Below are 27,249 nucleotides of genomic sequence, written 5' to 3'. Positions count from 1 at the left end.
GGGCCACTCCAGAAAGCATATTTTTTTATGTTGAAGCCATTCTGTTGTTGACTTACTTCTGTGTTTTGGGTCGTTGTCCTGTTGCATCACCCAACTTCTGTTGAGCTTCAATTGGCGGACAGATAGCTTTACATTCTCCTGCAAAATGTCTTGATAAACTTGGGAATTTGTATTTCCGCCAATGATAGCAAGCTATCCAGGTCCTGAGGCAGCAAAGCCGCCCCAAACCATGATGCTCCCTTCACCATACTTTATAGTTGGGATGAGGTTTTGATGTTGGTGTGCTGTGACATTCTTTCTCCACACATAGTGTTGTGTGTTCCATGCAAACAACCCAACTGTAGTTTCATCTGTCCACAGAATATTTAGCCAGTAGCAAAAAATCCAGGTGCACTGTTGCGAACTTCAGATGTGCAGCAATGTTTATTTTGGACAGCAGTGGCTTCTTCCGTGGTGTTCTCCCATGAACACCATTCTTGTTTAGTGTTTTTTTATGTAAATGTTTTGTTCGGTAAAGTTCATATTTATATCCAAAAATCGTATTTTACATTGGCGTGTTACGTTCAGTAGTTCCAAAACATGCAGTGATATTGCAGAGAGCCACATGAATTCACAGAAATACTCATTATAAATGTTGATGAAAATTCAAGTGTTATGCATGGAACTTTAGATAGACTTCTCCTTAATGCAACCTCTGTGTCAGATTTCAAAAGAACTTTACAGAAAAAGCATCATCTGAGAACGGCGCTCAGAGCCCAAACCAGCCAGAGAAATATCCGCCATGTTGGGTAGTCAACATTAGTCATACATAGCATTATAAATATTCACTTACCTTTGATGATCTTCATTAGAATGCACTCCCAGGAATCACAGTTCCACAATAAATGCTTGTTTTGTTCGATACTGTCCATTTATGTCCAAATAACTTATTTTGTTAAGGCGTTTGGTAAACAAATCCAAAAGTACGATCTGGTCCAGTCGGACGAATAGTTCAAAAAGTTGTATTATAGGTCGAAGAAACTTGTCAAACAAAGTATAGAATCAATCTTTAGGATGTTTTTATCATAAATGTCCAATAATGTTCCAACCGGAGAATTCCATTGTCTGTAGAAAAGCAATGGAGCGAAAGATACCTCTCATGTGAAAGTGCGTGACTGAGAACGAGGCTGCAGGCAGACCCCTTAGTCAAACAGCTCCCATCCGGCCCCCCTTCACACGAGAAGCCTGAAACAACATTCTAAAGACAGTTGACATCTAGTGGAAGCCTTAGGAAGTGCAATATAACCCATATACCACTGTGTATTTGATAGGGGTGAGTTCAAAAACTACAAACCTCAGATTTCCCACTTCCTGTTTAAATTTTGTCTCAGGTTTTTGCCTGCCATATGAGTTCTGTTATACTCACAGACATCATTCAAACAGTTTTAGAAACTTCAGAGTGTGTTCTATCCAATACCAATACTAATATGCATATATTAGCATCTGGGACTGAGTAGGAGGCAGTTCACTCTGGGCACGCTATTCATCCAAAAGTGAAAATGCTGCCCCCTATCCCAAGGACTCCAATTTAGCTGACTCCTGACTCCAATTAGCTTTTGGAAAAGTCATTAGCCTAGGGGTTCACAGTTTTTCTAACCTACACTGTGAATGTTTAAATTATGTATTCAATATAGACAAGAAAAAGACAATAATTTGTGTGTTATTAGTTTAAACACACTGTGTTTTGTCTATTGTTGTAACTTTGATCAGATCAAATTTGATGACCAATTTATGCAGAAATCCAGGTAATTCCAAAGGGTTCATATACTTTTTCTTGCCACTGTACATATAGGTAGGGGTAAAGTGGGTAAGCAACACAATAGATTATTGACATTAGCAGCAGTGTGTGGCATCAGTGTGTGGGTGGGTAGAGTCCAGTATGTGTGCATAGATTCACTGCAATAAGAGTTTGTGCAGAAAAGGGTCAAAATGTCAAATGCTTGGTAAGCAACAGGTGTAGACAGTGAAACACTTACTTACAGGCCCTTCCCAACAATGCAGAGAGAAAGAAAATAGAGAAATAATAGAAAAGTAAAACAGGTAAAAATAGATGCACAATGAGTATTGATAACTTGGCTATAAACAAGGGGTACCAGTACGAGGTAGTTGAGGTAGATGTGTACATATAACTAGGAATAAAGTGACAGATAATAAACAGAAGCAGAGAGAACAGTCTAGAACTCAGGTGTCTGGAGTCTTTGATAATTTTTAGGGCCTTTGTCTGACACCGCATGGTATAGAGATCCTGGATGGCCGGGAGCTCTCCCCCAGTGATGTACTGGGCCCTCCGCACTACCCTCTAGCGCCTTGCGGTCGGATGCCAAGCAGTTGCAATACCAAGTGGTAATGCAGCCAGTCAAGATGCTCTCAATGGTGCAGTTGTATAACTGGGGCCCCAGTGTTGAGGGTCACCGTGGCAGATGTGTGTTCCCTCACCACCTGGGGACATCCTGTCAGGAAGTCCCGGATCCAGTTGCAGAGGGAGGTGTTCTGTTGCAGGGTCCTTAGCTTAATGCACTATGAGGGCACTCTGGTGTTAAACGCTGAGCTGTAACACCATTCTCATGTAGGTGGTGTTCCTTTTGTCCAAGTGGAAAAGGGCAGTGTGGAGTGCAATAGAGATTGCGTCATCTGTGGATCTGTTGGGGCGGTATGCGAATTGGAGTAAGTCCAGGGTTTCTGGGATGATTGTTTTGAAGTGAGCCATGACCAGCCTTTCAAAGCATTTCATGGCTACAGATGTGAGTGCTACGGGGCGATAATCATTTTGGTTACCTTAGCGTTCTTTGGCACGGAGACTATGGTGGTCTGCTTGAAAGAAGTTGGTATTACAGACTGAGTCAGAGAGAGGTTGAAAATGTCAGTGAAGACACTTGCCAGCTGGTCAGCGCATGCTCTGAGTACACATCCTGGTAATCAGTCTGATTACCAGGATGCATGTTAACCTCTCTGGGATATGTTGGACGGTAGCGTCCCACCTGGCCAAAAGCCAGAGAAAATGCAGAGTGCAAAATTCAAATAAATTACTATAAAAATCAAACTTTCATGAAATCACACATGTAAGATACCAAATTAAAGCTACACTTGTTGTGAATCCAGCCAACGTATCAGATTTCAAAAAGGCTTTTCGGCGAAAGCAAACAATGCTATTATCTGAGGATAGCACCATAGTTAACAAAGAGAAGCATATTTCAACCCTGCAGGCGAGACACAAAACGCAGAAATAAAAATATAATTCATGCCTTACCTTTGACGAGCTTCTTTTGTTGCCACTCCAATATGTCCCATAAATATCACAAATGGTCCTTTTGTTCGATTAATTCTGTCGATATATATCCAAAATGTCCATTTATTTGGCGCATTTGATCCAGGAAAAACACCGGTTCCAACTTGCACAACGTGACTACAAAATATCTCAAAAGTTACCTGTAAACTTTGCCAAAACATTTCAAACTACTTTTGTAATACAACTTTAGGTATTTTTTAACATAAATAATCGATAAAATTGAAGACGGGATGATCTGTGTTCAATACAGGAGGAAAACAAACTGTAGCTAGATTTCTGGTCACGCGCCTCTATCTAACAGTACACTTCACGTTACCCTCCTTCTGGATGGCCGTACTTCTTCATTACACAAAGGAAAAACCTCAACCAATTTCTAAAGACTGTTGACATCCAGTGGAAGCGGTAGGAACTGCAAGAATGTCTATTTTCAATGAAAACCCATTGAAAAGAGTGACCTCAAAAAAACAAATTTGAATGGTTTGTCCACGGGGTTTCGCCTGCTAAATAAGTTATGTTATACTCACAGACATGAGTTTTAGAAACTTCAGAGTGTTTTCTATCCAGATCTACTAATAATATGCATATCTTATCTTCTGGGGATGAGTAACAGGATTTGAATTTGGGCATGCTTTTCATCCAAAATTCCGAATGCTGCCCCCTATCCTAGAGAAGTTAACCTGTTTAAAGGTCTTACTCACATCGGCTACGGAGAGTGTGATCACACAGTCGTCTAGAACAGCTGGTGCCGCGAGCATAGTTCAGTGTTGCTTGCCTCGAAGAGAGCATAGAAGGCATTTAGCATGTCTAGTAGGCTTGTGTCACTGGGCAACTCGCGGCTGCATTTCCTTTTGTATTCCACAATAGTTTGCAAGCCCTGCCACAAGCAACAGAGCCGGTGTAGTAGGATTAGATCTTAGCCCTGTATTGAAGCTTTGCCTGTTTGATGGTTCGTCGGAGGGTGTAGCGTGATTTCTTATAAGCGTCCAGGTTAGTGTCTCGCTCCTTGAAAGCGGTAGCTCTAGCCTTTAGCTCAGTGTGGGAGTTGCCTGTAATCCATGGCTTCTGTTTGGGATATGTACGTACAGTACGGTCACTGTGGGGACAACGTCGTCGATGCACTTATTAATGCCATCAAATGAGTGCCGGAACATATTCCAGACTGTGCTAGTGAAACAATCATGTAGTTGAGCATCCTCTTCAGTAGACCACTTCTGTATTGAGCGTGTCACTGGTACTTTTGAGGTTTTGCTTGTAAGCAGGAATAAGGAGGATATGTTCAGATTTGCTAACTGGAGGGTGCGGGAGAGCTGTGTATATGTCTCTGTGTGTGGAGTAAAGGTGAACTAGGTTTTTTTCCCGCTGCTAGTTGCGCAGGTGACATGCTGGTAGAATGGAGGTAAGACTGATTCAAGTTTTTCTGTATTAAAATCACCGGCCACGAGGAGCGCCGTCTCTGAATGAGCATCTTCTTGTTTGCTTATAGCCCTATACAGCTCGTTGAGTGCAGTCTTAGTGCCAGCATCGGTTTGTGGTGTTAAATAAACAGCTATGAAAAATCTGGATGAAAGCTCTTGGTAGATAGTATGGTATACAGCTTATCATGAGGTATTCTAACTCAGACGAGCAGAATTCAAATAAAAACATGGTTGACGAGCATAACCTTGAAACTTCCTAAATATTAGAGATCGCGCACCAGCTGTTGTTAACAAAGAGACACACACCACGTCCTTGAGGTTACCTTTCTGTCCTGCCGATTCATATAAAAACCAGCTAGAATATGTTTATATGTCCCCACTGTACTCACACACACACTCGCTCTCGCTCTCTCAGGAGGCCTATGTGTTTATCAGTGCTGAGAGTAAGGAGGATGTGACAGAGGAGAAGATAGTTGCTGAGCTCAATAAAGTCCGCTCCCCAACAGAGCATGTCAGAAGAAGCAGTCGGTCCAAGGACAAGGAGACAGTGGTGAGTGGTCCCCTTGCAATACCATCTCTATCCACAAGAGGGGGGTGCTAACACCTGGACACATCCTTGGAACTGTGCCACACATTCAGATTCTCTGTTTTAATCTCTTGTCATAAATTGTACTTACTGTATGTTAAAAAAAATATTTAAAAAATCAGTCACGAGTTAAAAACACCCAAGGCTCCTTGTCAATAGTCTTAGTTACAAACTGTGTGTTCAAACAGTGTTGTTCTCCATTAACACCCTTTCCTCTGCGACTGTATCTCTCTGTTGACAGGGCACGAACTACAGGAAGACTAACGCTGCCATGGAGATGAGCCGCGCCAACAGAGACTCCTTCTGGGCACGTGCAGAGGTAGTTTACACAGGCACACAGTCACAGTTACCCTCAGGTAGCCAAGTGGTTAGAGCTTTGGGCCAGTAACTGAAAGGTTGCTAAATCGAATACCTGAGCTTACGGTAAAAATCTGTCGTTCTGCACAAGGCAGTTAACCCACTGTTCCTAGGCCGTCATTGTAAATAAGAATTTGTTCTTAACTGACTTGCCTAGTTAAACAAAGAAAAAAAAGTTACCCTCATAGCTTAGACAGTTTTTCTAGTAATCCATCAATGTAACAGACTTAGTATTTACCTTCAATGTTCACATCACATCTTTAACGTTCACATTATCAACTGTTATTAAGTCTTCATCTATTGTGTTCCATCTCTCTCTCTCTCTCAGCGTGAGGAGGAGCGGAGGAAGGAAGAGGAGAGGAAGCGTGCAGTGGAGGACAGACGACGTTGGGAGAAAGAAAGAGTTTTGAAGGAACAGAAAGAGGCTGACGAGAGGGAGAGGAAGATGAACAAGAAACTACAGATGATCGAAGAGCAGAGGTCAGGACTAGGACACACACACACTGACTCAAGACTCAAACGATTTCTGACTCAAGGGTATCCTCTTGTGGCCATGTCAGGTATTGACTGTGTCATCATAATTGGAAAGGCTACCTAAGACCTATAAGGTCTCTGACATCTCTGTATCTCCCAGGAGAATGCAGGTCCAGCTGGAGGCAGAAGTGAGGAAACAGGAGAAATCTAGATGGGTGAGAGAAATAACCAATTAGTGAGGAAGTTATTGGGCTACTGAAGTGTGTCTGAACTCTTGTGTCTGAATTCTGACCTCTGTTGGGGTGTGGCAGGAGCTGCAGGAGAGAGAGCATGAGGAGGACATGAGATTTCGCTTCAGACGCAGCGAGTCCATTGAGAAAGCAGCAGTGAGTCTCTCATACTGACCTCTCTTCTCCATATAAACTCCCATCATACTCTTCTCTAAACATACTACTTCCTTACCTGTTGTACCTCTCGCATACAATGTATCCCAATGCTCTAAAATTGCTTCCTAGTCTGCTGTCCTTCATCTGCACAGATCTGAAAACACAGGATAGGGCAAAGGAATATGGCCTTTTATAGGAACTTGTCTGCTTCTGTCAAGCCAGCGCAGATGAAGGGAAGGAATGGAGAGGAAGGAGTAGAGGAGGCAGCTCTAGACTATTGAGACCTGTAGTTTTCTTTACATCATTCAGTAAAGCATGGTGTGATTCCTCCTCCTACCTGTAGGAGGCAGCGATGCTGGTATCACAGCGCTCCATGAACCCCAGAGAGTTCTTCAGACAGCTGTCATCAGTATCATCCCATAGCCCATCCAGCCCCGGCTCCCCCCGCACAGGTAAGTCGTGTGTGTGTGTGTGTGTTGACAAACCAAGAAGTGGCTCTACGCAATGTGTGATTATGAAGTCACTAACAGTCAATCATGCCTGAACCTTAACAACCATTATCTGCCTGGTTGCAGTGTATTTCTTCATGTTGGTCTTTCTTCCCTCCCTCTCTCTCCACACAGTCAAACCTCCATTAAGGCGGTACCAGCGCAGCTTGACTGACACAGCATTCAACTTTGGGAAATCGGACAGCCCCACCCCCACTTCCCCCCGCAGTCCCACATTGGTCTCCCGCTTCCCAACCTCGCCCTTCCACCGCACCATGTCCCCGCCCAGCCCCATCTTCCGCCCAATCACCTCTCCCCAGAGCCCTCGCGCGCCCCTGGTGTCCCCTCCGAAATCGGCCCTCCACTCATCCCCACCTGTCTCAGCCCAGGCTAATCTCCCATCACCCAGCCTCCAGTCTCAGCTCCAAACCCAGCACTCTGCCCTCCCAGCCTCTCCAGGCCTCCTCACCAACATGTCCCTCACCTCCCCTCTAGAGAACCAGCTCCAGGCCCAGTTCCGGCCCCACTCTCCCCAGTCCCAGCCTGAGTGCTTCCCTTATCCCCTAGTTTCCCTGAAGCCTGTCTCAGCACCACAGCCTCCTACTGCCCCTGTGCCAGAGAGTCCACTGCAGCCAACAGGTAGTTCCCCATCATACACACAGCCTACTGTAGAATGACCATTGATGTCTTTCATACCATTATAGTGGGTTCTCAGTTTACCAGGGCTGCACTTAAAACAACATTGGTAATTATCTCTCTTCCAGAGCAGTACACAGCTGTACAAGTTGTACTGGTGGAGGAAGAGGAAGATGAAGAGGAAGACCAGGCAGAGCCAGAGCCCAGCATTGAGAATACAGAGCCAAACCCAAATATGGAGGAGGGAGGGGAGGGCTCAGCACAGGATTCAGACCTTATATCAGCACAGGAGCCTATGGCAGAGGAAGGAGAGGAGGCAAAGGAAGCTGGACAAGAGAAGGGCCAATCCGATTACAGCCAGGTCTCTGCTGAGCCATTCCTGGTCGAGCTTTCAGAAGAGGAGCAGGAGCCAGCAGTAACAGGTATACTTTGTACCCTACCGGTCAAAAGTTTGGACACACCTACTCATTCAAGGGGTTCTTTATTTGTACTATTTTCTACATTGTAGAATAATAGTAAAGACATCAAAACTATGAAATAATACACATGGAATCCTGTAGTAACCAAAAAAAAACAAGTTTTATATTTGAGATTCTTCAAATAGCTACACTTTGCCTTGATAGCTTTGCACACGCTTGGCATTCTATCAACCAGCTTCACCTGGAATGTTTTTTTACCCCTTTTTCGTGGTATCCATTTGGTAGTTAGTCTTGTCTCATCGCTGCAACTCCAGTACGGACTCAGGAGAGGCGAAAAAATCGAGAGCCATGCGTCCTCTGAAACACGACCCAACCAAGCCGCACTGCTTCTTGACACAATGCCCACTTAACCCAGAAGCCAGCCTCATCAATGTGTCGGAGGGAACACCATACACCTGGCGACCATGTCAGCAGCACTGCTCCCGGACCGCCACAGGAGTCGCTAGTGTGCGATGGCCAAGGACAAACCCTCCCTTAACCCGGAAGACGCTGGGCCAATTGTGCGCCAGTTATTGCGACTGCAAAAAGTTATTGAAATGTTCCGTATTGACTGACCTTCATGTCTTAAAGTAATGATGGACTGTTGTTTCTCTTTGCTTATTTGAGCTGTTCTTGCCATAATATCGACTTGGTCTTTTACCAAATAAGACCAAATTGGTCTTTTACTATCTTCTGTATACCCCCCTACCTTGTCACAACACAACTGATTGGCTCAAACGCATTAAGAAGGAAAGAAATTCCACAAATTAACTTTTTATAAGGCATTTGAAATGCATTCCAGATGACTACCTCGTGAAGCTGGTTGAGAGAATGCCAAGAGTGTGCAAAGCTGTCATCAAGGCAAAGGGTGGCTATTTAAAGAATCTCAAATATAAAATATATATTTGGTTTGTTTAACACTTTTTTGGTTACCACATGATTCCATGTGTTATTTTATAGTTGTTTTTATGTCTTCACTATTATTCTACAATGTAGAAAATAGTTTTAAAAAATAAAGAAAAACCCTGAATGAGTAGGTGTTCTAAAACTTTTGATCGGTAGTGTATGTTTTTTTTGCATCTCGTATAGGCCTGTCCTATTATAATTTGTATTTTTTTGAAACAGGTTAAATACAACAATTGAAAGAGAATAAGAGTTTTATGTAATGAAGGTTGTGGAAAAAAGTGTGTGACACATCACTGACACAATCTAAACCACTGACATGTTATGTTTCAGATGCAGAGGATATTCTTCAGCTAATCACACAAAAGGTTGTGGTCCCGTCCACCAATGGGGTGACCGATGAGGAGGAGTTGGTGGAACACAATGGTACAGGTATGTTACCCCACTCATCCAGTGAGAGGGATCTACACTAGCCTACATTACCCAAGTTGCTCTCAAACTGAATGAACCCTTCATGTTGATGAGATCATAGAATAGACATACCAGATGCCTACATTGCAATTCCCTATCCTTTTCCAGGAATCCTCTTCCTCGTGGGCTTTTAAATCCATGAAGGCGATTGAAAAGTACACACTTGCTTAGCGTAGGGTAGGGAACCAGAATACAACCACTGTCATGGTTCCTCTTTTCCAGAGCGATCCATGAGTCCACCTGAAAGGGACCAAGGTACTCCAGAGTTGGCTGTTTGTTTTGAAGAAGAGGAGGAGGACTTTGTTGAAGAGAATGAGGTTGAGGAGATTTCAGAGAATGGACAAGAGGTATGGAATGTTACACAAAGTCATATGTACCCTGCCACCCTATTCACTACTGGGCTTCAAACCCGGTCCTGGAGACCCACACGGTGTGCAGACCTTTGTTCCAACCCTGTATTAATAAAAAGACATGATGATTAGTTGATAAGTTATAAAAGGTGTGTTAGTGCTGGTCTTTGGGTCTCCAGGACTAGGATAGAAAAACACTGACTAATTTAACATGAATGTCATGTCGATGACAACCAGGCGAGGGCTCTGCAATGGGAAAAATAGTGAATTGTGACATTTTCCTCAGACAGGGGCCATTCATGACTGTTTTTCTCTGTTTCAGACGTGTGTAAGAGCTCTCTATGACTACCAAGCAGGTCTGTTCTCAGTGTAACCATGGACACACATGCACACCTACACACACTATGATTCTCTCTGAGTGTTAAACTTGCTTTTCTCTTTCCTCACAGAGGATGAATCAGAGATCTCCTTTGAGCCAGGTGACATCATAAGTGCGGTGGAGACCGTGGACAAGGCCTGGTGGCAGGGCTGCACTAAAGATGGACGCCAGGGACTCTTTCCAGCCAATTACGTGGAGACCATCTAGACACACACACACATACACACTCAGGGACTGAACACTCGTTCCCCTACATTGAAAACACCATAGTGTACTTTCTATATACATAGACTCCCTTAGCTTCAATAGACACACAGTGAACAAACTTCCCTTGGAATCCATGCCATCATCTGCCCCCATTCCAACTCACCTGTGTTGTGGTGGAAGACCGTGTCTCCTGTTCTATCTAGTTAGACTCCTAACTGGCAGAAACACACAGTTGAGGTCCACCAAGATGTCTCCTTCGTTCCCTTCACAAGAGGAAGGACTGGGAAAGAGAGGGACCACCAGACGGGATGTCTGCAGGCTCAAAATGAGTCCCTCTACAACTACTATTTTGATGATTGTTACACTAAGCAATACTGTCTGTGTGAATGTGTCATTTCCTTGGTACATTTAACAGTGTTTTCTATGTTAATTAACTGAAACATAAGGGACTGTCTTTCTTGTTTCTGTACTGGTGGTACGGTATGTGTATATAATCTGTTTTATCTAAAGCTTTTTTTTCATCCAAGCGGAGTGGTATTCCTATAGTACATCTGATGCTAATAGATAGCATTATGTTAATGTCACGTACATTTGAAATGCTACTTGTAACTGTCTTTTTGAAGTGAGAACTTTAAAGTTAAAGGTTTGTTTCTACAAGTGTGCATGGTTTGTACTCCCTGCATTTACTCCACATTTACAAATAGTACCATTTACAAACATATAATACTCTTAAACATTAGCATATACATACAGTATATCACAAAAGTATACAGTTTATATCAATTTTCTGTAAATATTTGAGTATAACTCATCATGTGACAACACTGAAGAAATGACACTTTTGCTAAAATGTAAAGTAGTGAGTGTACAGCTTGTATAACAGTGTAAATTTGCTGTCCCCTCAAAATAACTCAACACACAGCCATTAATGTCTAAACCGCTGGCAACAAAAGTGAGTACACCCCTAAGTGAAAATGTCCACTCACTACTTTACATTGTAGCAAAGTGCCATTTCTTCAGTGTTGTCACATGAAAAGATATACTCAAATATTTACAAAAATGTGAGGGGTGTGCTCACTTTTGTGATATACTGTATATATATATTACAGGTCTTGATTGTTTTTGTTATTACATTAAAAGACAAATACTATTTTGAAGTTATATTTCTTTATGAAAATAGCAGAAACATGAAGCAGAAAGTAACTTTATCATGCATATTATACTATTAAATAAAACTACTTTTTTTTACTACAAATGTAAACGTTACTTTTTAATCACTTTCAGAACTCTAGAATTTATTTTAGAACATGAATTCTAATTTCATTGAATCCAACTGAATTATAGTATGTATTTTCCTCACAAAAGAAGCTTTGTACCATTTTAAAGCATAAAACACTTGTACATTGTACTTCAGCTTGAGATGGATATTTACTCTCAGCTTCATGAGAATAAATATTTTTAAATTCTGAAAAAAATTATGGCTATGTACATTTTTGCAGAGTTTTCTACCAAGTTACATATATTAGCGTCATGTTTCTGTTTTACATCCCTCGTCTAACACGTAGTGGACGTTTACTTGATTATTGATCAAGTGACAACTTTAAACTTTCCTCACATGTTCACTGTCTTCTCCTCTCTCTTCACTCCCTCTCTCTTCACTCCCTCTCTCTTCACTCCCTCTCTCTTTACTCCCTCTCTCTTTACTACCTCTCTCTTTACTCCCTCTCTCTTTACTCCCTCTCTCTTTACTCCCTCTCTCTTTACTCCCTCTCTCTTTACTCCCTCTCTCTTTACTCCCTCTCTCTTTACTCCCTTTACTCCCTCTCTTCACTCCCTCTCACTCCCTCTCTTTCACTCCCTCTCTTCACTCCCTCTCTTCACTCCCTCTCTCTTTACTCCCTCTCTTCTCCCTCTCTCTTACTCCCTCTCTCTTTACTCCCTCTCTCTTTACTCCCTCTCTCTTTCTCTTTACTCCCTCTCTTTACTCCCTCTCTTTCACTCCCTCTCTTCACTCCCTCTCTTCACTCCCTCTCTCTTTACTCCCTCTCTTCACTCCCTCTCTTCTTTACTCCCTCTCTTTACTCCCTCTCTCTTTACTCCCTCTCTCTTTACTCCCTCTCTCTTTACTCCCTCTCTCTTTACTCCCTCTCTCTTTACTCCCTCTCTTTTACTCCCTCTCTTTCACTCCCTCTCTCTTTACTCCCTCTCTTTACTCCCTCTCTCTTTACTCCCTCTCTCTTTTACTCCCTCTCTCTTTACTCCCTCTCTCTTTACTCCCTCTCTCTTTACTCCCTCTCTTTACTCCCTCTCTCTTTACTCCCTCTCTTTACTCCCTCTCTTTACTCCCTCTCTCTTCACTCCCTCTCTTTACTCCCTCTCTTTTACTCCCTCTCTTTTACTCCCTCTCTCTTTACTCCCTCTCTTTACTCCCTCTCTCTTTACTCCCTCTCTCTTTACTCCCTCTCTCTTTACTCCCTCTCTCTTTACTCCCTCTCTCTTTACTCCCTCTCTCTTTACTCCCTCTCTCTTCACTCCCTCTCTCTTCACTTTCATATTTACTCTCCCTCGATTTAAATGACGGGTGGATAAAAAAAAACAATTGCTCTTATTCACATAACATGAAGTCAGGGACAACAACCTCATACTAACAAATGTATTTTTTATATATACAGTGCCTTGCGAAAGTATTCGGCCCCCTTGAACTTTGTGACCTTTTGCCACATTTCAGGCTTCAAACATAAAGATATAAAACTGTATTTTTTTTGTGAAGAATCAACAACAAGTGGGACACAATCATGAAGTGGAACGACATTTATTGGATATTTCAAACTTTTTTAACAAATCAAAAACTGAAAAATTGGGCGTGCAAAATTATTCAGCCCCTTTACTTTCAGTGCAGCAAACTCTCTCCAGAAGTTCAGTGAGGATCTCTGAATGATCCAATGTTGACCTAAATGACTAATGATGATAAATACAATCCACCTGTGTGTAATCAAGTCTCCGTATAAATGCACCTGCACTGTGATTGTCTCAGAGGTCCGTTAAAAGCGCAGAGAGCATCATGAAGAACAAGGAACACACCAGGCAGGTCCGAGATACTGTTGTGAAGAAGTTTAAAGCCGGATTTGGATACAAAAAGATTTCCCAAGCTTTAAACATCCCAAGGAGCACTGTGCAAGTGATAATATTGAAATGGAAGGAGTATCAGACCACTGCAAATCTACCAAGACCTGGCCGTCCCTCTAAACTTTCAGCTCATACAAGGAGAAGACTGATCAGAGATGCAGCCAAGAGGCCCATGATCACTCTGGATGAACTGCAGAGATCTACAGCTGAGGTGGGAGACTCTGTCCATAGGACAACAATCAGTCGTATATTGCACAAATCTGGCCTTTATGGAAGAGTGGCAAGAAGAAAGCCATTTCTTAAAGATATCCATAAAAAGTGTTGTTTAAAGTTTGCCACAAGCCACCTGGGAGACACACCAAACATGTGGAAGAAGGTGCTCTGGTCAGATGAAACCAAAATTGAACTTTTTGGCAACAATGCAAAACGTTATGTTTGGCGTAAAAGCAACACAGCTCATCACCCTGAACACACCATCCCCACTGTCAAACATGGTGGTGGCAGCATCATGGTTTGGGCCTGCTTTTCTTCAGCAGGGACAGGGAAGATGGTTAAAATTGATGGGAAGATGGATGGAGCCAAATACAGGACCATTCTGGAAGAAAACCTGATGGAGTCTGCAAAAGACCTGAGACTGGGACGGAGATTTGTCTTCCAACAAGACAATGATCCAAAACATAAAGCAAAATCTACAATGGAATGGTTCAAAAATAAACATATCCAGGTGTTAGAATGGCCAAGTCAAAGTCCAGACCTGAATCCAATTGAGAATCTGTGGAAAGAACTGAAAACTGCTGTTCACAAATGCTCTCCATCCAACCTCACTGAGCTCGAGCTGTTTTGCAAGGAGGAATGGGAAAAACTTTCAGTCTCTCGATGTGCAAAACTGATAGAGACATACCCCAAGCGACTTACAGCTGTAATCGCAGCAAAAGGTGGCGCTACAAGGTATTAACTTAAGGGGGCTGAATAATTTTGCACGCCCAATTTCAGTTTTTGATTTGTTAGATTTTTTTGAAATATCCAATAAATGTCACTTCATTATTGTGTCCCACTTGTTGTTGATTCTTCACAAAAAAATACAGTTTTATATCTTTATGTTTGAAGTCTGAAATGTGGCAAAAGGACGCAAAGTTCAAGGGGGCCGAATACTTTCGCAAGGCACTGTATATATTTAACCTCCTTTAAGTAAAAGACAGCTTGGAGTCATTAAAACTCGTTTTTCAACCACTCCACACATTTCTTGTTAACAAACTATAGTTTTGGCAAGTCGGTTAGGACATCTACTTTGTGCATGACACAAGTCAATTGTTTACAAATGATTTCACTGTTTCACAATTCCAGTTGGTCAAAAGTTTACATACACTAAGTTGACTGTGCCTTTAAACAGATTGGAAAAATCCAGAAATTATGTCATAGCTTTAGAAACTTCTGATAGTCTGACTGACATCATTTGAGTCAATTGGAGGTGTATCTGTGGATGTATTTCAAGGTCTACCTTCAAACTCAGTGCCTCTTTGCTTGACTTCATGGGAAAATCAAAAGAAATCAGCCAAGACCTCAGAAAACAAATTGTAGGTCTCCACAAGTCTGGTACATCCTTGGGAGCAATTTCCAAATGCATGAAGGTACCACGTTCATCTGTACAAACAATAATACGCAAGTATAAACACCATGGGACTACTCAGCCGTCATACCACTCAGGAAGGAGACTCGTTCTGTCTCCTAGAGATGAATGTACTTTGGTGCGAAACAACAGGAAAGTAGCATGTGAAGATGCTGGAGGAAATGGATACAAAAGTATCTATATCCACAGTAAAATGAGTCCTATAACAACATAACCTGAAAGGCCGCTCAGCAAGGAAGAAGCCACTGCTCCAAAACCACCATAAAAAAGCCAGACTATGGTTTGCAACTGCACATGGGGACAAAGATCGTACTTTTTGGAGAAATGTCCTCTGGTCTGATGAAACAAAAATAGAACTGTTTAGCCATAATGACCATCGTTATGTTTGGAGGAAAAAGGGGGAGGCTTGCAAGCCGAAGAACACCATCCCAACCATGAAACACGGGGGTGGCAGCATCATGTTGTGGGGGTGCTTTGCTGCAGGAGGAACTGGTGCACTTCTCAAAATAGATGGCATCATGAGGCAGGAAAATTGTGGATATATTGAAGCAACATCTCAAGACATCAGTCAAGAAGTTAAAGCTTGGTTGCAAATGGGTCTTCCAAATGGACAATGACCTCAAGCATACTTCCAAAGTTGTGGCAAAATGGCTTAAAGTCAAGGTATTGGAGTAGCCATCACAAAGCCCTTACCTCAATCCCATAGAAATGTTGTGGGCAGAACTGAAAAAACGTGTGCGAGCAATGAGGCCAACAAACCTGCCTCAGTTACACCAGCTCTGTCAGGAGGAACCCAAGTTAAACAATTTAAAGGCTATGCTACCAAATATTTATTGAGTGTATGTAAATGTCTGACCCACTGGGAATGTGATGAATGAAATAAAAGCTGAAATAAATCACTCTCTACTATTATTCTGACATTTCACATTCTTAAAATAAAATGGTGATCTTAACTGACCTAAGACAGGGAATTTTTACTGGTATTAAACATCAAGAATGATGAAAAACTGAGTTTAAATGTATTTGTCTAAGATGTATGTAAACTTCTGACTTCAACTTTATATGGGGCAACAGGGTAGCCTGGTGGTTAGAGCGTTGGACTAGTAACCGGAAGGTTGCAAGTTAAAACCCCCAAGCTGACAAGGTACAAATCTGTCATTCTGCCCCTGAACAGGCAGTTAACTCACTGTTCCTAGGCCGTCTTAACTGACTTGCCTAGTTAAATTAAGGTAAAATAACAAATATCTAATTGGGCTGAATCCTAACCTTTGAACTTTTACAACAACATAGGCAGTTGGGCTCCCGAGTGGCACAGTGGTCTAAGGCATCACCTCCAGGCTGTATCACATCCGACTGTGATTGGGAGTCCCATAGAGTGGTGCACAATTGGCACAGGGTCGTCATTGTAAATAAAATATGTTCTTCATTGACTTGCCTAGTTAAATAATAAAATAAAAACATTTAAAAGCTTTGAAGTGCTGGAATGATTTCAGGTTCAGAACAGATGACTCCTGAATCTCCACCAGGTTGTCTGATTATGCAGTATGTCGGTAACATGTTTCCCCATACATATGTATGTATCAAATCAATTATTATCTAGATTAGAATATTTCCCTCCAGTACGATTGCCCCAACATCAGTGCCAATACAAGGCCTTTGTAAAAACCAATGATTGTTATCCCTAGTCTGTGAAAACAATTTTAACATGTGACTGTGTATAAAACCAACAAGGATTTGTTATCACAATTTATGCAGTAAGATGTTTGCCTATAATGATTTGCGAACCCTCTGTGTGACATTGAATCCTCGCACATAAACAGATTTTTAATTGCGCAATAATGTAAGATTGGAACGTGGGCGTTTTTAAACACTTTCACTCCACAGGAAGTGTGAGATTATTCCCCAATAACACACTGTTTAGTAAACTTAAAATGTCTTTTGAAAATTCATCTTTGGCCAGGCTACCTCTGCAGCACACAAATGCATGAGTGAAGAAAATCCTTAACAATATAGTGGGATGACGGACACACTGATGACACATCAACAGCTGGAAAACCTTTGAAGTTTGAATACTGCCTTATTTCACTTCACATCAACTGTCACCATATGCATTGGATCAAATGCAACTGTTAGCAGATTACAGCAGTAGTCAGATTTATTGAAAAGATTGTATTGCAATTTGGATTTGGTGAACAGGTAGAATGAAACAAAATATTAATTGTGCCTCAGGTGATGTAAAATTAAATCCTGTTTCATTACAAAAAAAGGTATAAACAACAACAACAAAAATGATGCAATGTAAAACATATTAGATATTCAGACAAACTCCTTAATAAGTAGAGCTGAACATTATGAGAAGGTACTACATATTTCATCACTCTACACTGACCCTGTGTACCGAGACAAAATGGTCATATCCAGAGGTAACGATGAAGCGCAGGTGTGTTGCAGTCGTTCCATTTAGCTGTAAAGAGGAAAAAACAAGACTAGTTCAAACCACTCAAAGTCACGTGTATATACAGTATATGCCATTTGCAGACACCATGTAGAACATTATGTAATTAGAATAGGAAGTCAACTCACTGGAATATCATTTGTTTGAAGATGCCCCTCTGTGTGTTCAAATTCTGAAACAAGATGCAATGAAAATTACAATACTGCTTTGAAAGGCAGACTTCATTTGCTTTGAGGCACTGTGGATCCGTAGAGTGGCTTTGCTTACCTTTTTCTGAAATAGCTTCAAAGTCAGTAGCATCATCTGAGATGCTCTTCTCAATTTTAAGAGTCTTAACTGAAAGACAATGAGAACAAAATAACGGATACATTTCAAGCAACGTGATCAAACTGTAGTAACTAAACATACACCAATACTTAGGTCTAGACAGTGTGCCATTTGATACGTTACTTTTGACCTTGTTTCATACCATTATAACAGTGCATTGTCACAAGGGCAATTTTCATAGATTCAGCGAAGCGGATTATGAACTCCTGTGGAAACATTCCAGTGGACATCCAAAATGTTGCAGTGTTCCTGAGAAGAGAGAAAGTGACTCATCAAGGTAGGCACAGTGGTGGTGAGTTAATGAATGGTGTGGCATGGGGTTGCTGGCTGTGCGTTACTGACTGGTGTAACATGACATTGTATAGCAATAGGATGTTGACTTTGTGTGGAAATATTGTTGGGTGTCTGTACAAGACTGATAACGTTAGCTCGCTAGCTCTTCTCACGCTACCATAGCTAGATTTTTATCTTGATTTTAACAACAAAGCACGTAGCTAGCTACTCTGACATACAGGAAGTTTAGGTTAGTTTAGCTAGCTATCTAACGTTAGCTAACAGCATACCAGATAGGCACAGAGGTTCTAAATTATATTTTAGAAAGAGTAAATAAATAAACCCGTCTCACCCGTCAATAATGTTTTCTGGAGGATGATTCTCATCACTGGACGCAGCCAAGACAATCTGAGCACCCAAAGAAACTAAAGCAGGATCTATCATCGTTTTAGCCAACAAATCACTACTTGCAAGCAACTCTAGCTAGCTAGGTAAACAAAAGTGTTAGTTCGTTCCCAAGCCAACGTGCTAACAATTTTTATCGCAGTTTTTACTACGTCATCATTATTTAGGAACGTCGGCCAGCGACGCACGTTGCTTCAGTAGCTGGGGGCTAATCAAAGCTGTGAGAGCAGCCATATTTCTGCCTATTCATGGCACATGGGTGTAAAGATGTGCTTTTTGCTCGTGGAGCTGCACAAGTAAGTTATCAATTATGTAGCTACTCAGTCTGTACATCGCTAGCTAAGTGCGTAGATTGGTTTGCTAGTTGTTTGCTGATTGGCTAGATACCAACTAGCTAACATTAGCTAGTTAATAGCTAGCTATTGGGTCTAAACCTGGCACCAGAGCAGTGTTGGATAACGTTACATCGAGTTAAACTTGTAATTTAACTACGTTTTGCAGTAGCTTGGTGGTAGTTTAATTAAATTCAAATCTTGGAACAGTAGTGTTTTCAGTAGTGTAATTACTTTTTTGATATGATAATGTTTCACACATTAGTTTGGATGTAGTGAACTACTTTTTCAAATTAACATTAGTTAGCTAAGTAAACACTTTTTTTAAATGGGAGCTTTAGTGTAGCTTAAGTTCCCATTTTAAGTAATTGGCGTCTTGATACATCGTTCACCATGGAATGGAGTTTAGTCCGCTAGAATCTTGGTTAACAATATTTTCAGAGTATCCTCACAACACTGCATCAGTTTCAGTGAAGGGTTAATTATCATTGTTAGTGGTAACAAGGCAGTTTGCCAGCAGATATTCCAGGATCAGTCACTCAAGTCTGATGGCCCAATTCCCAAAACGGTTTCAATTAGATATCTGGTTAGCAGGGATCTAGGAAAGTCACCGACATTAGATAAAAAATGATCAGCTGGCCATGTTGTATGACTAGATGCTAGTTAGATAACCAGCTGGCCAGGCTAACTATGACCAATTTATTTTGTATGAATATAGAGCCGTGTGCCAGTGCATCACGACTGGCTAGATAGAATCTTGGGTAGCTGTCTTGCTAGTAGATAAATAGAAATAATGTGCTGTGTAAAAGAGTCTCAGATGGTTGATTGCTCTTAAACTCATTTTCTTATTTTCCCAGAGTGACGATTCAGACATTTGGGATGACACTGCACTGATAAAGGCCTACGACAAAGCAGTTGCATCATTTAAGGTGCCATTACAGTGTTACAACGTTGTTTGCCACCTCAGTGACAGTATTCTGCAAATAAAGCAAGTCTTTTTTTCCCTCTTTGTTAGAATGGTTTTGATACTTAGGTTGAGAACCATGCATGTACAGCTACAGTGTGTCGTTCTAGACATCTCCTAAAGCAGCAACTCAGAAAAGTGTCCTTGAAAATGTTCTATTGTCCCTCTGTCATGCTCACATTTTGATGTTTTCACTATTGATCCTGACTGTCAGACTGCCCTGAAAGGTGAAGAGGACACACAAAGCTCAGAGAGAGACAACCCTGGAAAGAAACGAAAAAACAACAGAAACAACCGTAGCAGAAAGAGAAGCAATGCTCCTCTGGATAAAGAGGTAGGTGGTATGTTATAAGAGATACAACAACCCATTAAAAAGGATCTGTTAACTGTTCCTTTAATCGGTCTAGTCTAACAGTTATACAACGTGTTGTGTTGCAGTGGCGAGTCGGAGACTCCTGCTGTGCCTACTGGTCTAAAGATGGCAATTTGTACGCTGCCACGATCTCATCCATAGATGAGCAGAGGGGCACCTGTATAGTTGTGTTCACACACTATGGGAATGAGGAGGAGCAGAACCTCCGAGACCTTCTGATAGAGAGCTCAGAGGTAGATGAGGAAGCCCCTAGTAAGGTACGTTTAGGCTGTTTGTGGGGATGATTGCTGCATTCACCATACTGTTTTACTGCACATGAACTAGATCAGGCTGGTTCCACCAGGCTAGTGGACCACCATTTATGTATTCAGCCTCTTGAACACATCTGACTGGAAACATTTTTGTCAGTGTTCGTGTCTCTTTCTGTAATGCAGGTTAAAGAAGCAGAGTCTTCTACAGAGGAGAGCGACAGGTCCTCCACCCCACACCCTCACAGTCATGTGCCACGCTCTAAACCCAAATTCAAATCCCCCAAAGGACCTCCTATGTCGGGTCCAGGCTTCCCTGGCTTTCCCCCAGGTCCCCCTCCAATGCCTGGCTTCAGAATGGTAAGAAGATTCTAATTGTAGGTTGTCAGTCACTATTTGTCCATGTATTTTTTTTTTTGATATGTGGTTGTCTTACCATGTAAATGTAAGAATACATTACTCCAAGGAACCCCTGTAAGTGATAATGGAATGAATCCTTTGACAATGGAGTGTGCTGCACATTGAAGTTGTTCTGTCTACAGGGAGACTCAAGGCGACCTGGGGCCTCCAGGCCCGCCCCTCCAGGATGGCCTCCTATGATGCCCTGTGGGCCACCGGTATGATGGAGTGCAGAAATATTTTCTCTGGTGCAGAGCTGTGTTGCCGTGGTAATAGTCCACGGCATGAGTCACATTTATAACAAGAATTCAATCCCTGCTTCCACTTTTCCCACAGTTTCTCCACTTGCCTGTCTCCCACTCTGATCTTCCTTACTCTCTGAATAAAGAGTCCAACCCCCTCTCGACTGTTTAGTGTTGCTGATAGAGAACACACACGGAGCTTACTGAGCAGTGTTTTGTTAGGACATTTATCTCTGCAACGTTACGATAGATTCCCTCTGAACACGTTTTGTCTCTGTCAGATGATCCCTCCTCCTCCCCCCATGAGTCCAAACGGAGAGGATGATGAGGCTCTGGGCAGTATGCTGCTCGCCTGGTACATGAGTGGTTACCACACTGGATACTACCTGGTACAGTTTCACCCCCTTCGCATACTGTAGATAGGTTTATTACATCAAAGCAATTCCTATGTAATACACATTGTGGCTTCTATGTGTGTACATTAGGTTGCATTCACGTTCCGACAAAATCTGGGACGTGATTGGATCACGTGCCATGATTGCTCGGACATTAATTTTCAATTCAATACCAGGAGTAAACGGGTTCTTCAATGCAAAAGGAACTGTTTTAATGGTTTATTTGTCTCTTACAGGGTTTGAAACAAGGCCGCAAAGAAGCTGCGTCTGGAAGGAAGACTCGCCACAAGTGAGAAAGGGGACTTCTGTTCTTACCAGGTAAATAAACAGTCATTTGCTGTGCTTAGTCCGGTACTAAACTGATTTACTACCTGCTAGGAATGAATTCCATTGAATTCTTCCTTGACTGACTTATATGAGCCTCAGATGTTTAGATGCTACAGAATAAATTCTTCCTCTATAATTGTTGCCATTTTTAACAAACCGTCAACTTACATCTTTAAAACATTTGTTCTCTGCTGTGTGTCCTAGGTGTGTGTCTCCATCCCAGATGAAGAGGACGGGAGTGTTGTCAATTAAATGTAACGTGTGAATTCATTCCTGTTTCAGAACTCCAAAACACTTTGGAGGCATGTTTTTGTATTCTTTGTAAATAAAACAAATAAAGGCTGTTTTAGCTCACATTTTAATGTTACCTTTAATCTGTTCGATACATGTGAATATTCAACTAGTTGAGGTCACAAATATATAAGGAAAACTAAGGTGGTTATATTTACAAGGGTGTTGATAAGGTGCTTGCAAGATGCACCTTAGATATCGTAACAGTTCTTCCCCAGTAGATGGCGGGCTATTCCTGTACACACATTCAAGTACAGTGAAATGAGTTGATGGATGTTATAGTATTTGTTTAAAAGTTTCTACTTTCTACACCATATTCAATCATGTCAATTGATCAACTAAAGGTCAAATTATGAGCGTTTTGAAAGACATTTTCAATGGTGGCCAACATTTCATAAAATACCAAATGCATAATCTGATAATACACTCCTGTTATCTATCTCTGTGCAGCACAACTATTCTCTCGGCTCCCTGCTGAGACCCTTCCGAAGCAAAGATGTATTCACTAGGAAGCAGACATGATGAAATGGGGAGGGACCTACCTGAATTTGCCCAATAAAAGCAGTTTTCATTGCAAAACTGTTTGAATAATGAATACGCCCCTGGTATATCAATGCCAAAATAGTATTACCAAGACCTTGGGCTGGAGGGAAGCCAACTTAGCCCCTCTGCCTGTAGACATATACCACAAACCCTGAGGTGCCTTATTAGTATTATAAACTGGTTACCAACATAATTAGAGCAGTAAAAATAAGTTTTATCATACCCGTGGTATACGGGTATCTAATATATCTAATATACCACGGCTGTCACCCAATCAGCATTCAGGGCTCGAACCACCCAGTTTATAATTTGAATCTAACTGTACAGTGTGTCCTCTGCTGAGACTGAACACATATTTCTATTTTTCTGTATCCTCTTTAACCCTTGATACCCACAAGTCCTTTCACATCAATAAAGGGTCATTACTTATCTACAGTAGTTATATAAACTGGGTGGTTTGAGCCTGAATGCTGATTGGCTGACAGCTGTGTTATATCTGACCGTATAGCACAGGTTTGACAAAACATGTATTTCTACTGTTCTAATTACGTTGGTAACCAGTTTATAATACCAATAAGGCACCTCAGGGTTTGTGGTATATGGACGGTATACCACGGCTAAGTGCTGTGTCCAGCCACTCTGTATTGCGTTGTGCTTAAGAACAGACCTTAGCCGTGGTATATTGACCATATACCACACCCCCTTGGGCCTTCCTGCTTAAATATCTCCAAAGGACCTAATCCACAATCCAAAATATAAAGAAGGGCATGTACGACATACACATGCAGTGTATAGTATAAAAAAGCCATATGTAATTATAGTGAGCAGAGTGTGATACTGGGGGCCGTATGGGAGCACTGCCATACCAGTGGTTTCTGCTCACTCCCCTGTGGGTGTCTGTCTCTGTCTCTCCTCCTTCCTCTCCGGTGTGGGTGCATGCGTGAGAGAGACAGAGAAATTATTCTGTGTTTGCGATGACAGAGGACTATTTTACACTATGCCATCATGTCCCAGCTGTTCTCCAGGCATTGCTCTCGCAGCTATGAGATGGTCTCTTTGTATGTGTTCTGTCACTGACATTTTGCACCCGTTGTGCCTCTGTTTGCCACTGTGTTTGACTCTCAGCGGTATTTGCTGTTTATGTTGTTTGTAGTGTTTATGCGGGTGCAATGCATGTACAGTATGTGATAGAGAGAGAGGAGGAGGCAGTTGCTAAGAGAATTTCCTATTTGGCCCATCAGAGAACAGAGGAATCACAAAGTCAGACAATCTGGGGTGGAGCAATGATGACATAGCGGGGAATCTCAGAGCTAGGGTTGGACCATGCCTTGCCTCCAAGTTCTAGGTCCAGTCAGGCATAGGCAGAGCCGTCCCCAAGGGGTCTGCCCCAGCAAGGAGTTCAAAGAGGGTCAGCCCCAGCAAGGAGTTCAAAGAGGGTCAGCCCCAGAAGGGAGTTCAAAGAAGGTCAGCCCCAGAAGGGAGTTCAAAGAGGGTCAGCTCCAGAAGGGAGTTCAAAGAGGGTCAGCTCCTGCTTGGGAGTTTAAAAAAAGAGGGTCAGCCCCAGCTTGGGAGTTTAAAGAGGGTCAGCCCCAGCTTGGGAACGCATCGGCCCCTCTATGATTTTCTCTCCCTCCCGACCACAGAGGCATGTGACATGTAAACATAATTTGTTTCACATAGACACTCTGAAATGGATATATCCAAGTGAAGCCACAGTTAAGCCATGGTATGGTGCACATGTGTTCCAATGCCTATGGCTATTAGCTAAACCTCTATTCCAAACAAGCTGCTCTGAAATGAGAGACTGGATGGTAAGAGTTACACCAACTCCATGACACACCATATTCATCCTCATTAGAAGACACAGACACTCATGCAAAATCTAGACAAACAATTTATGACACAGAGGGGGAGACAATCTTGTGTCGTGCAAAAACTAGACACAAAGTTATGGAACATTTTGTTGTGCGGCGAACATGCCTCTCCTTCATTTAGTTTACCCAGCATAAAATATTTGGACAGAAAAACAGACCTATATAATATGTGACAAAAGACAAATGATCCTTCTAAAGTGACAAATACAGCATGTGTTTAACATAGGCCTCATTTATCTTCTGTAAGTGGCAGGCAGACAGACAAACAAGTCTTCGGTTAACAAGGCTCTTTACAGTTAAGACAATCCGTTTGCCGATTTAACAGAAAGAAGACGCTTAACCATGTGCTCATAAAGGCATCAGATGTATAACACATTTACAGTATGAAATATTGTGCTTGTGTATTGTATTTTGTATTTATTATGGATCCCCATTAGTTCCTGCCAAGGCAGCAGCTACTCTTCCTGGAGTTTATTATGGATCCCCATTAGATCCTGCCAAGGCAGCAGCTACTCTTCCTGGAGTTTATTATGGATCCCCATTAGTTCCTGCCAAGGCAGCAGCTACTCTTCCTGGAGTTTATTATGGATCCCCATTAGTTCCTGCCAAGGCAGCAGCTACTCTTCCTGGAGTTTATTATGGATCCCCATTAGTTCCTGCCAAGGCTACAACTACTCTTCCTGGTGTTTATTATGGATCCCCATGAGTTCCTGCCAAGGCAGCAGCTACTCTTCCTGGAGTTTACTATGGATCCCAATTAGATCCTGCCAAGGCAGCAGCTACTCTTCCTGGAGTTTATTATGGATCCCCATGAGTTCCTGCCAAGGCAACAACTACTCTTCCTGGAGTTTATTATGGATCCCAATTAGATCCTGCCAAGGCAGCAGCTACTCTTCCTGGTGTTTATTATGGATCCCCTGGAGTTTATTATGGATCCCCATTACTTCCTGCCAAGGCAGCAGCTACTCTTCCTGGAGTTTACTATGGATCCCAATTAGATCCTGCCAAGGCAGCAGCTACTCTTCCTGGAGTTTATTATGGATCCCCATGAGTTCCTGCCAAGGCAACAACTACTCTTCCTGGAGTTTATTATGGATCCCCATTACTTCCTGCCAAGGCAGCAGCTACTCTTCCTGGAGTTTATTATGGGTCCCAATTAGATCCTGCCAAGGAAGCAGCTACTCTTCCTGGAGTTTATTATGGATCACCATGAGTTCCTGCCAAGGCAGCAGCTACTCTTCCTGGAGTTTATTATGGATCCCCATTACTTCCTGCCAAGGCAGCAGCTACTCTTCCTGGAGTTTATTATGGGTCCCAATTAGATCCTGCCAAGGAAGCAGCTACTCTTCCTGGAGTTTATTATGGATCACCATGAGTTCCTGCCAAGGCAGCAGCTACTCTTCCTGGAGTTTATTATGGATCCCCATTAGTTCCTGCCAAGGCAGCAGCTACTCTTCCTGGAGTTTATTATGGATCCCCATTAGTTCCTGCCAAGGCAGCAGCTACTCTTCCTGGAGTTTATTATGGATCCCCATTAGTTCCTGCCAAGGCAGCAGCTACTCTTCCCGGAGTCCGGCAAAGTTAAGGCAGTTATACCATTTTTAACATTACAATATATTCATTACAGAATTCACAACACACTAAGTGTGTGCCCTCAGAACCCTACTCCACTACCACATATCTACAATGAAAAATCAATGTGTACGTGTGTGTATAGTGCATGTTATCATCAACCGCAGTGGCGGTTGTAGCTTGTAAAATCAAACGATGTTGATTTTCCGCTCGACCATCAATGCATTACCCATCCCCCAACACTGTCAGCCAAGAGTCAAGACTAAACCAGTTCACCTTGATGGTTTGTATTATTCTTAATTTCACACAAACCAGAAAAGAATGCAGCAATATGTCTGTGAAACTATATATTAACAGTATTATGAATGAATTGTGGTTTATTTGGTTGCATTTCGTAGTGTGACTGATTTTACTAATTGCATTAGTACTGTACAAAGTTAGAGGTGCGCTATTTGATAGATTCCCCCGCTCCCCCTGACTCGGGCTTCCTGTGGGGAGACCTGAGTTCAACCTACCCCCGACACCCTCCCCATCTCGTACTTCTGAGTGGGAGACCTTCCCAGGCAGTAACCTGCCAAGCTCACAAACTAGAATCAGGGCGCCCACTCCAAAAAGGTTAATTGACCCACAGTCCCACACAGTGACATGATATCATTGTCGTGACGTGCAAATGAGCGATAGAAAACTGATCGCGCAAATGTCACCATTCCAAACATGTTGGTGCGGACGCACCGTGCCGCCCCTGGCAAGATGCCAGGGGATTGTGAGGAGACCTCTGGTGGCATGTCTTGTGGGGTATGCATGGGTGTCTGAGCTGTGTGCCAGTATTTTAAACAGACAGCTCGGTACATTCCGCTTGTCAACACCTCTTACATAAACAAGTAGTAATGAAGTCAATATCTCTTCCACATTGAGCCATGAGAGATTGACACGCATGTCATTAATGTTAGCTCTCTGTGTACTTTTAAGGGTCAGCTGTGCTGCCCTGTTCTGAACCAACTGCAATTTTCCCAAGTCCCTCTTTGTGGCACCTGACCACAC

At 42.3% G+C, this 27,249-nt stretch overlaps 3 protein-coding genes across 3 annotated transcripts in view; 2 read left to right on the top strand and 1 right to left on the bottom strand.

Moving 5' to 3' along the window:
- Positions 1 to 11,259, top strand: part of si:dkey-40c11.2 (drebrin) — a 53,240-nt gene extending 41,981 nt beyond the window's left edge. The window contains exons 5-16 of the mRNA XM_024415522.2: positions 5,156 to 5,290; positions 5,568 to 5,645; positions 6,012 to 6,163; positions 6,318 to 6,372; positions 6,469 to 6,543; positions 6,887 to 6,995; positions 7,167 to 7,670; positions 7,796 to 8,089; positions 9,362 to 9,460; positions 9,722 to 9,846; positions 10,172 to 10,205; positions 10,299 to 11,259. Coding sequence (XP_024271290.1) covers positions 5,156 to 5,290; positions 5,568 to 5,645; positions 6,012 to 6,163; positions 6,318 to 6,372; positions 6,469 to 6,543; positions 6,887 to 6,995; positions 7,167 to 7,670; positions 7,796 to 8,089; positions 9,362 to 9,460; positions 9,722 to 9,846; positions 10,172 to 10,205; positions 10,299 to 10,435 — 1,797 coding nt within the window. The 3' untranslated portion in view covers positions 10,436 to 11,259. The remainder of the gene's footprint in view (positions 1 to 5,155; positions 5,291 to 5,567; positions 5,646 to 6,011; positions 6,164 to 6,317; positions 6,373 to 6,468; positions 6,544 to 6,886; positions 6,996 to 7,166; positions 7,671 to 7,795; positions 8,090 to 9,361; positions 9,461 to 9,721; positions 9,847 to 10,171; positions 10,206 to 10,298) is intronic.
- A 6,078-nt stretch (positions 11,260 to 17,337) lies between these two features.
- hspb11 (heat shock protein family B (small) member 11) lies at positions 17,338 to 18,792 on the bottom strand. Its single transcript, XM_024415508.2, has 5 exons — positions 18,596 to 18,792; positions 18,113 to 18,219; positions 17,911 to 17,979; positions 17,772 to 17,815; positions 17,338 to 17,652 (listed from the first exon to the last, which is right to left on the bottom strand). The coding sequence occupies exons 1-5, from the start codon at positions 18,685 to 18,687 to the stop codon at positions 17,563 to 17,565; spliced, it is 402 nt and encodes a 133-aa protein (XP_024271276.1). The 5' UTR covers positions 18,688 to 18,792; the 3' UTR covers positions 17,338 to 17,562.
- A 12-nt stretch (positions 18,793 to 18,804) lies between these two features.
- smn1 (survival of motor neuron 1, telomeric) lies at positions 18,805 to 22,284 on the top strand. The gene is made up of 9 exons (XM_024415500.2): positions 18,805 to 18,944; positions 19,838 to 19,909; positions 20,159 to 20,278; positions 20,383 to 20,574; positions 20,752 to 20,925; positions 21,108 to 21,182; positions 21,488 to 21,595; positions 21,838 to 21,919; positions 22,133 to 22,284. Exons 1-8 carry the CDS (start codon positions 18,897 to 18,899, stop codon positions 21,892 to 21,894), a joined length of 846 nt encoding a protein of 281 aa, XP_024271268.1. The 5' UTR covers positions 18,805 to 18,896; the 3' UTR covers positions 21,895 to 21,919; positions 22,133 to 22,284.
- Positions 22,285 to 27,249: the final 4,965 nt, after the last annotated feature.

This window comes from Oncorhynchus tshawytscha, linkage group LG04 (assembly GCF_018296145.1).
Source record: "Oncorhynchus tshawytscha isolate Ot180627B linkage group LG04, Otsh_v2.0, whole genome shotgun sequence".
In the NCBI taxonomy this organism is placed as follows: domain Eukaryota; kingdom Metazoa; phylum Chordata; class Actinopteri; order Salmoniformes; family Salmonidae; genus Oncorhynchus; species Oncorhynchus tshawytscha.
Note: the sequence above shows the minus strand (reverse complement) of the source record. Positions and strands in the feature narration are given on the sequence as shown.

Bases quoted from the DNA above. Each gene is read 5' to 3' on its own strand.
- hspb11 (XM_024415508.2), bottom strand. From the start codon at position 18,687: ATGATAGATCCTGCTTTAGTTTCTTTGGGTGCTCAGATTGTCTTGGCT. The intron at 18,220-18,595 runs GTGAGACGGGTT...CTCTCTTCTCAG, and splicing joins CCAGAAAACATTATTGACGG to GAACACTGCAACATTTTGGA. The intron at 17,980-18,112 runs GTATGAAACAAG...ATTGTCTTTCAG, and splicing joins GACAATGCACTGTTATAATG to TTAAGACTCTTAAAATTGAG.
- smn1 (XM_024415500.2), top strand. From the start codon at position 18,897: ATGGCACATGGGTGTAAAGATGTGCTTTTTGCTCGTGGAGCTGCACAA. The intron at 20,575-20,751 runs GTACGTTTAGGC...TCTGTAATGCAG, and splicing joins ATGAGGAAGCCCCTAGTAAG to GTTAAAGAAGCAGAGTCTTC. The intron at 21,183-21,487 runs GTATGATGGAGT...TGTCTCTGTCAG, and splicing joins TGATGCCCTGTGGGCCACCG to ATGATCCCTCCTCCTCCCCC.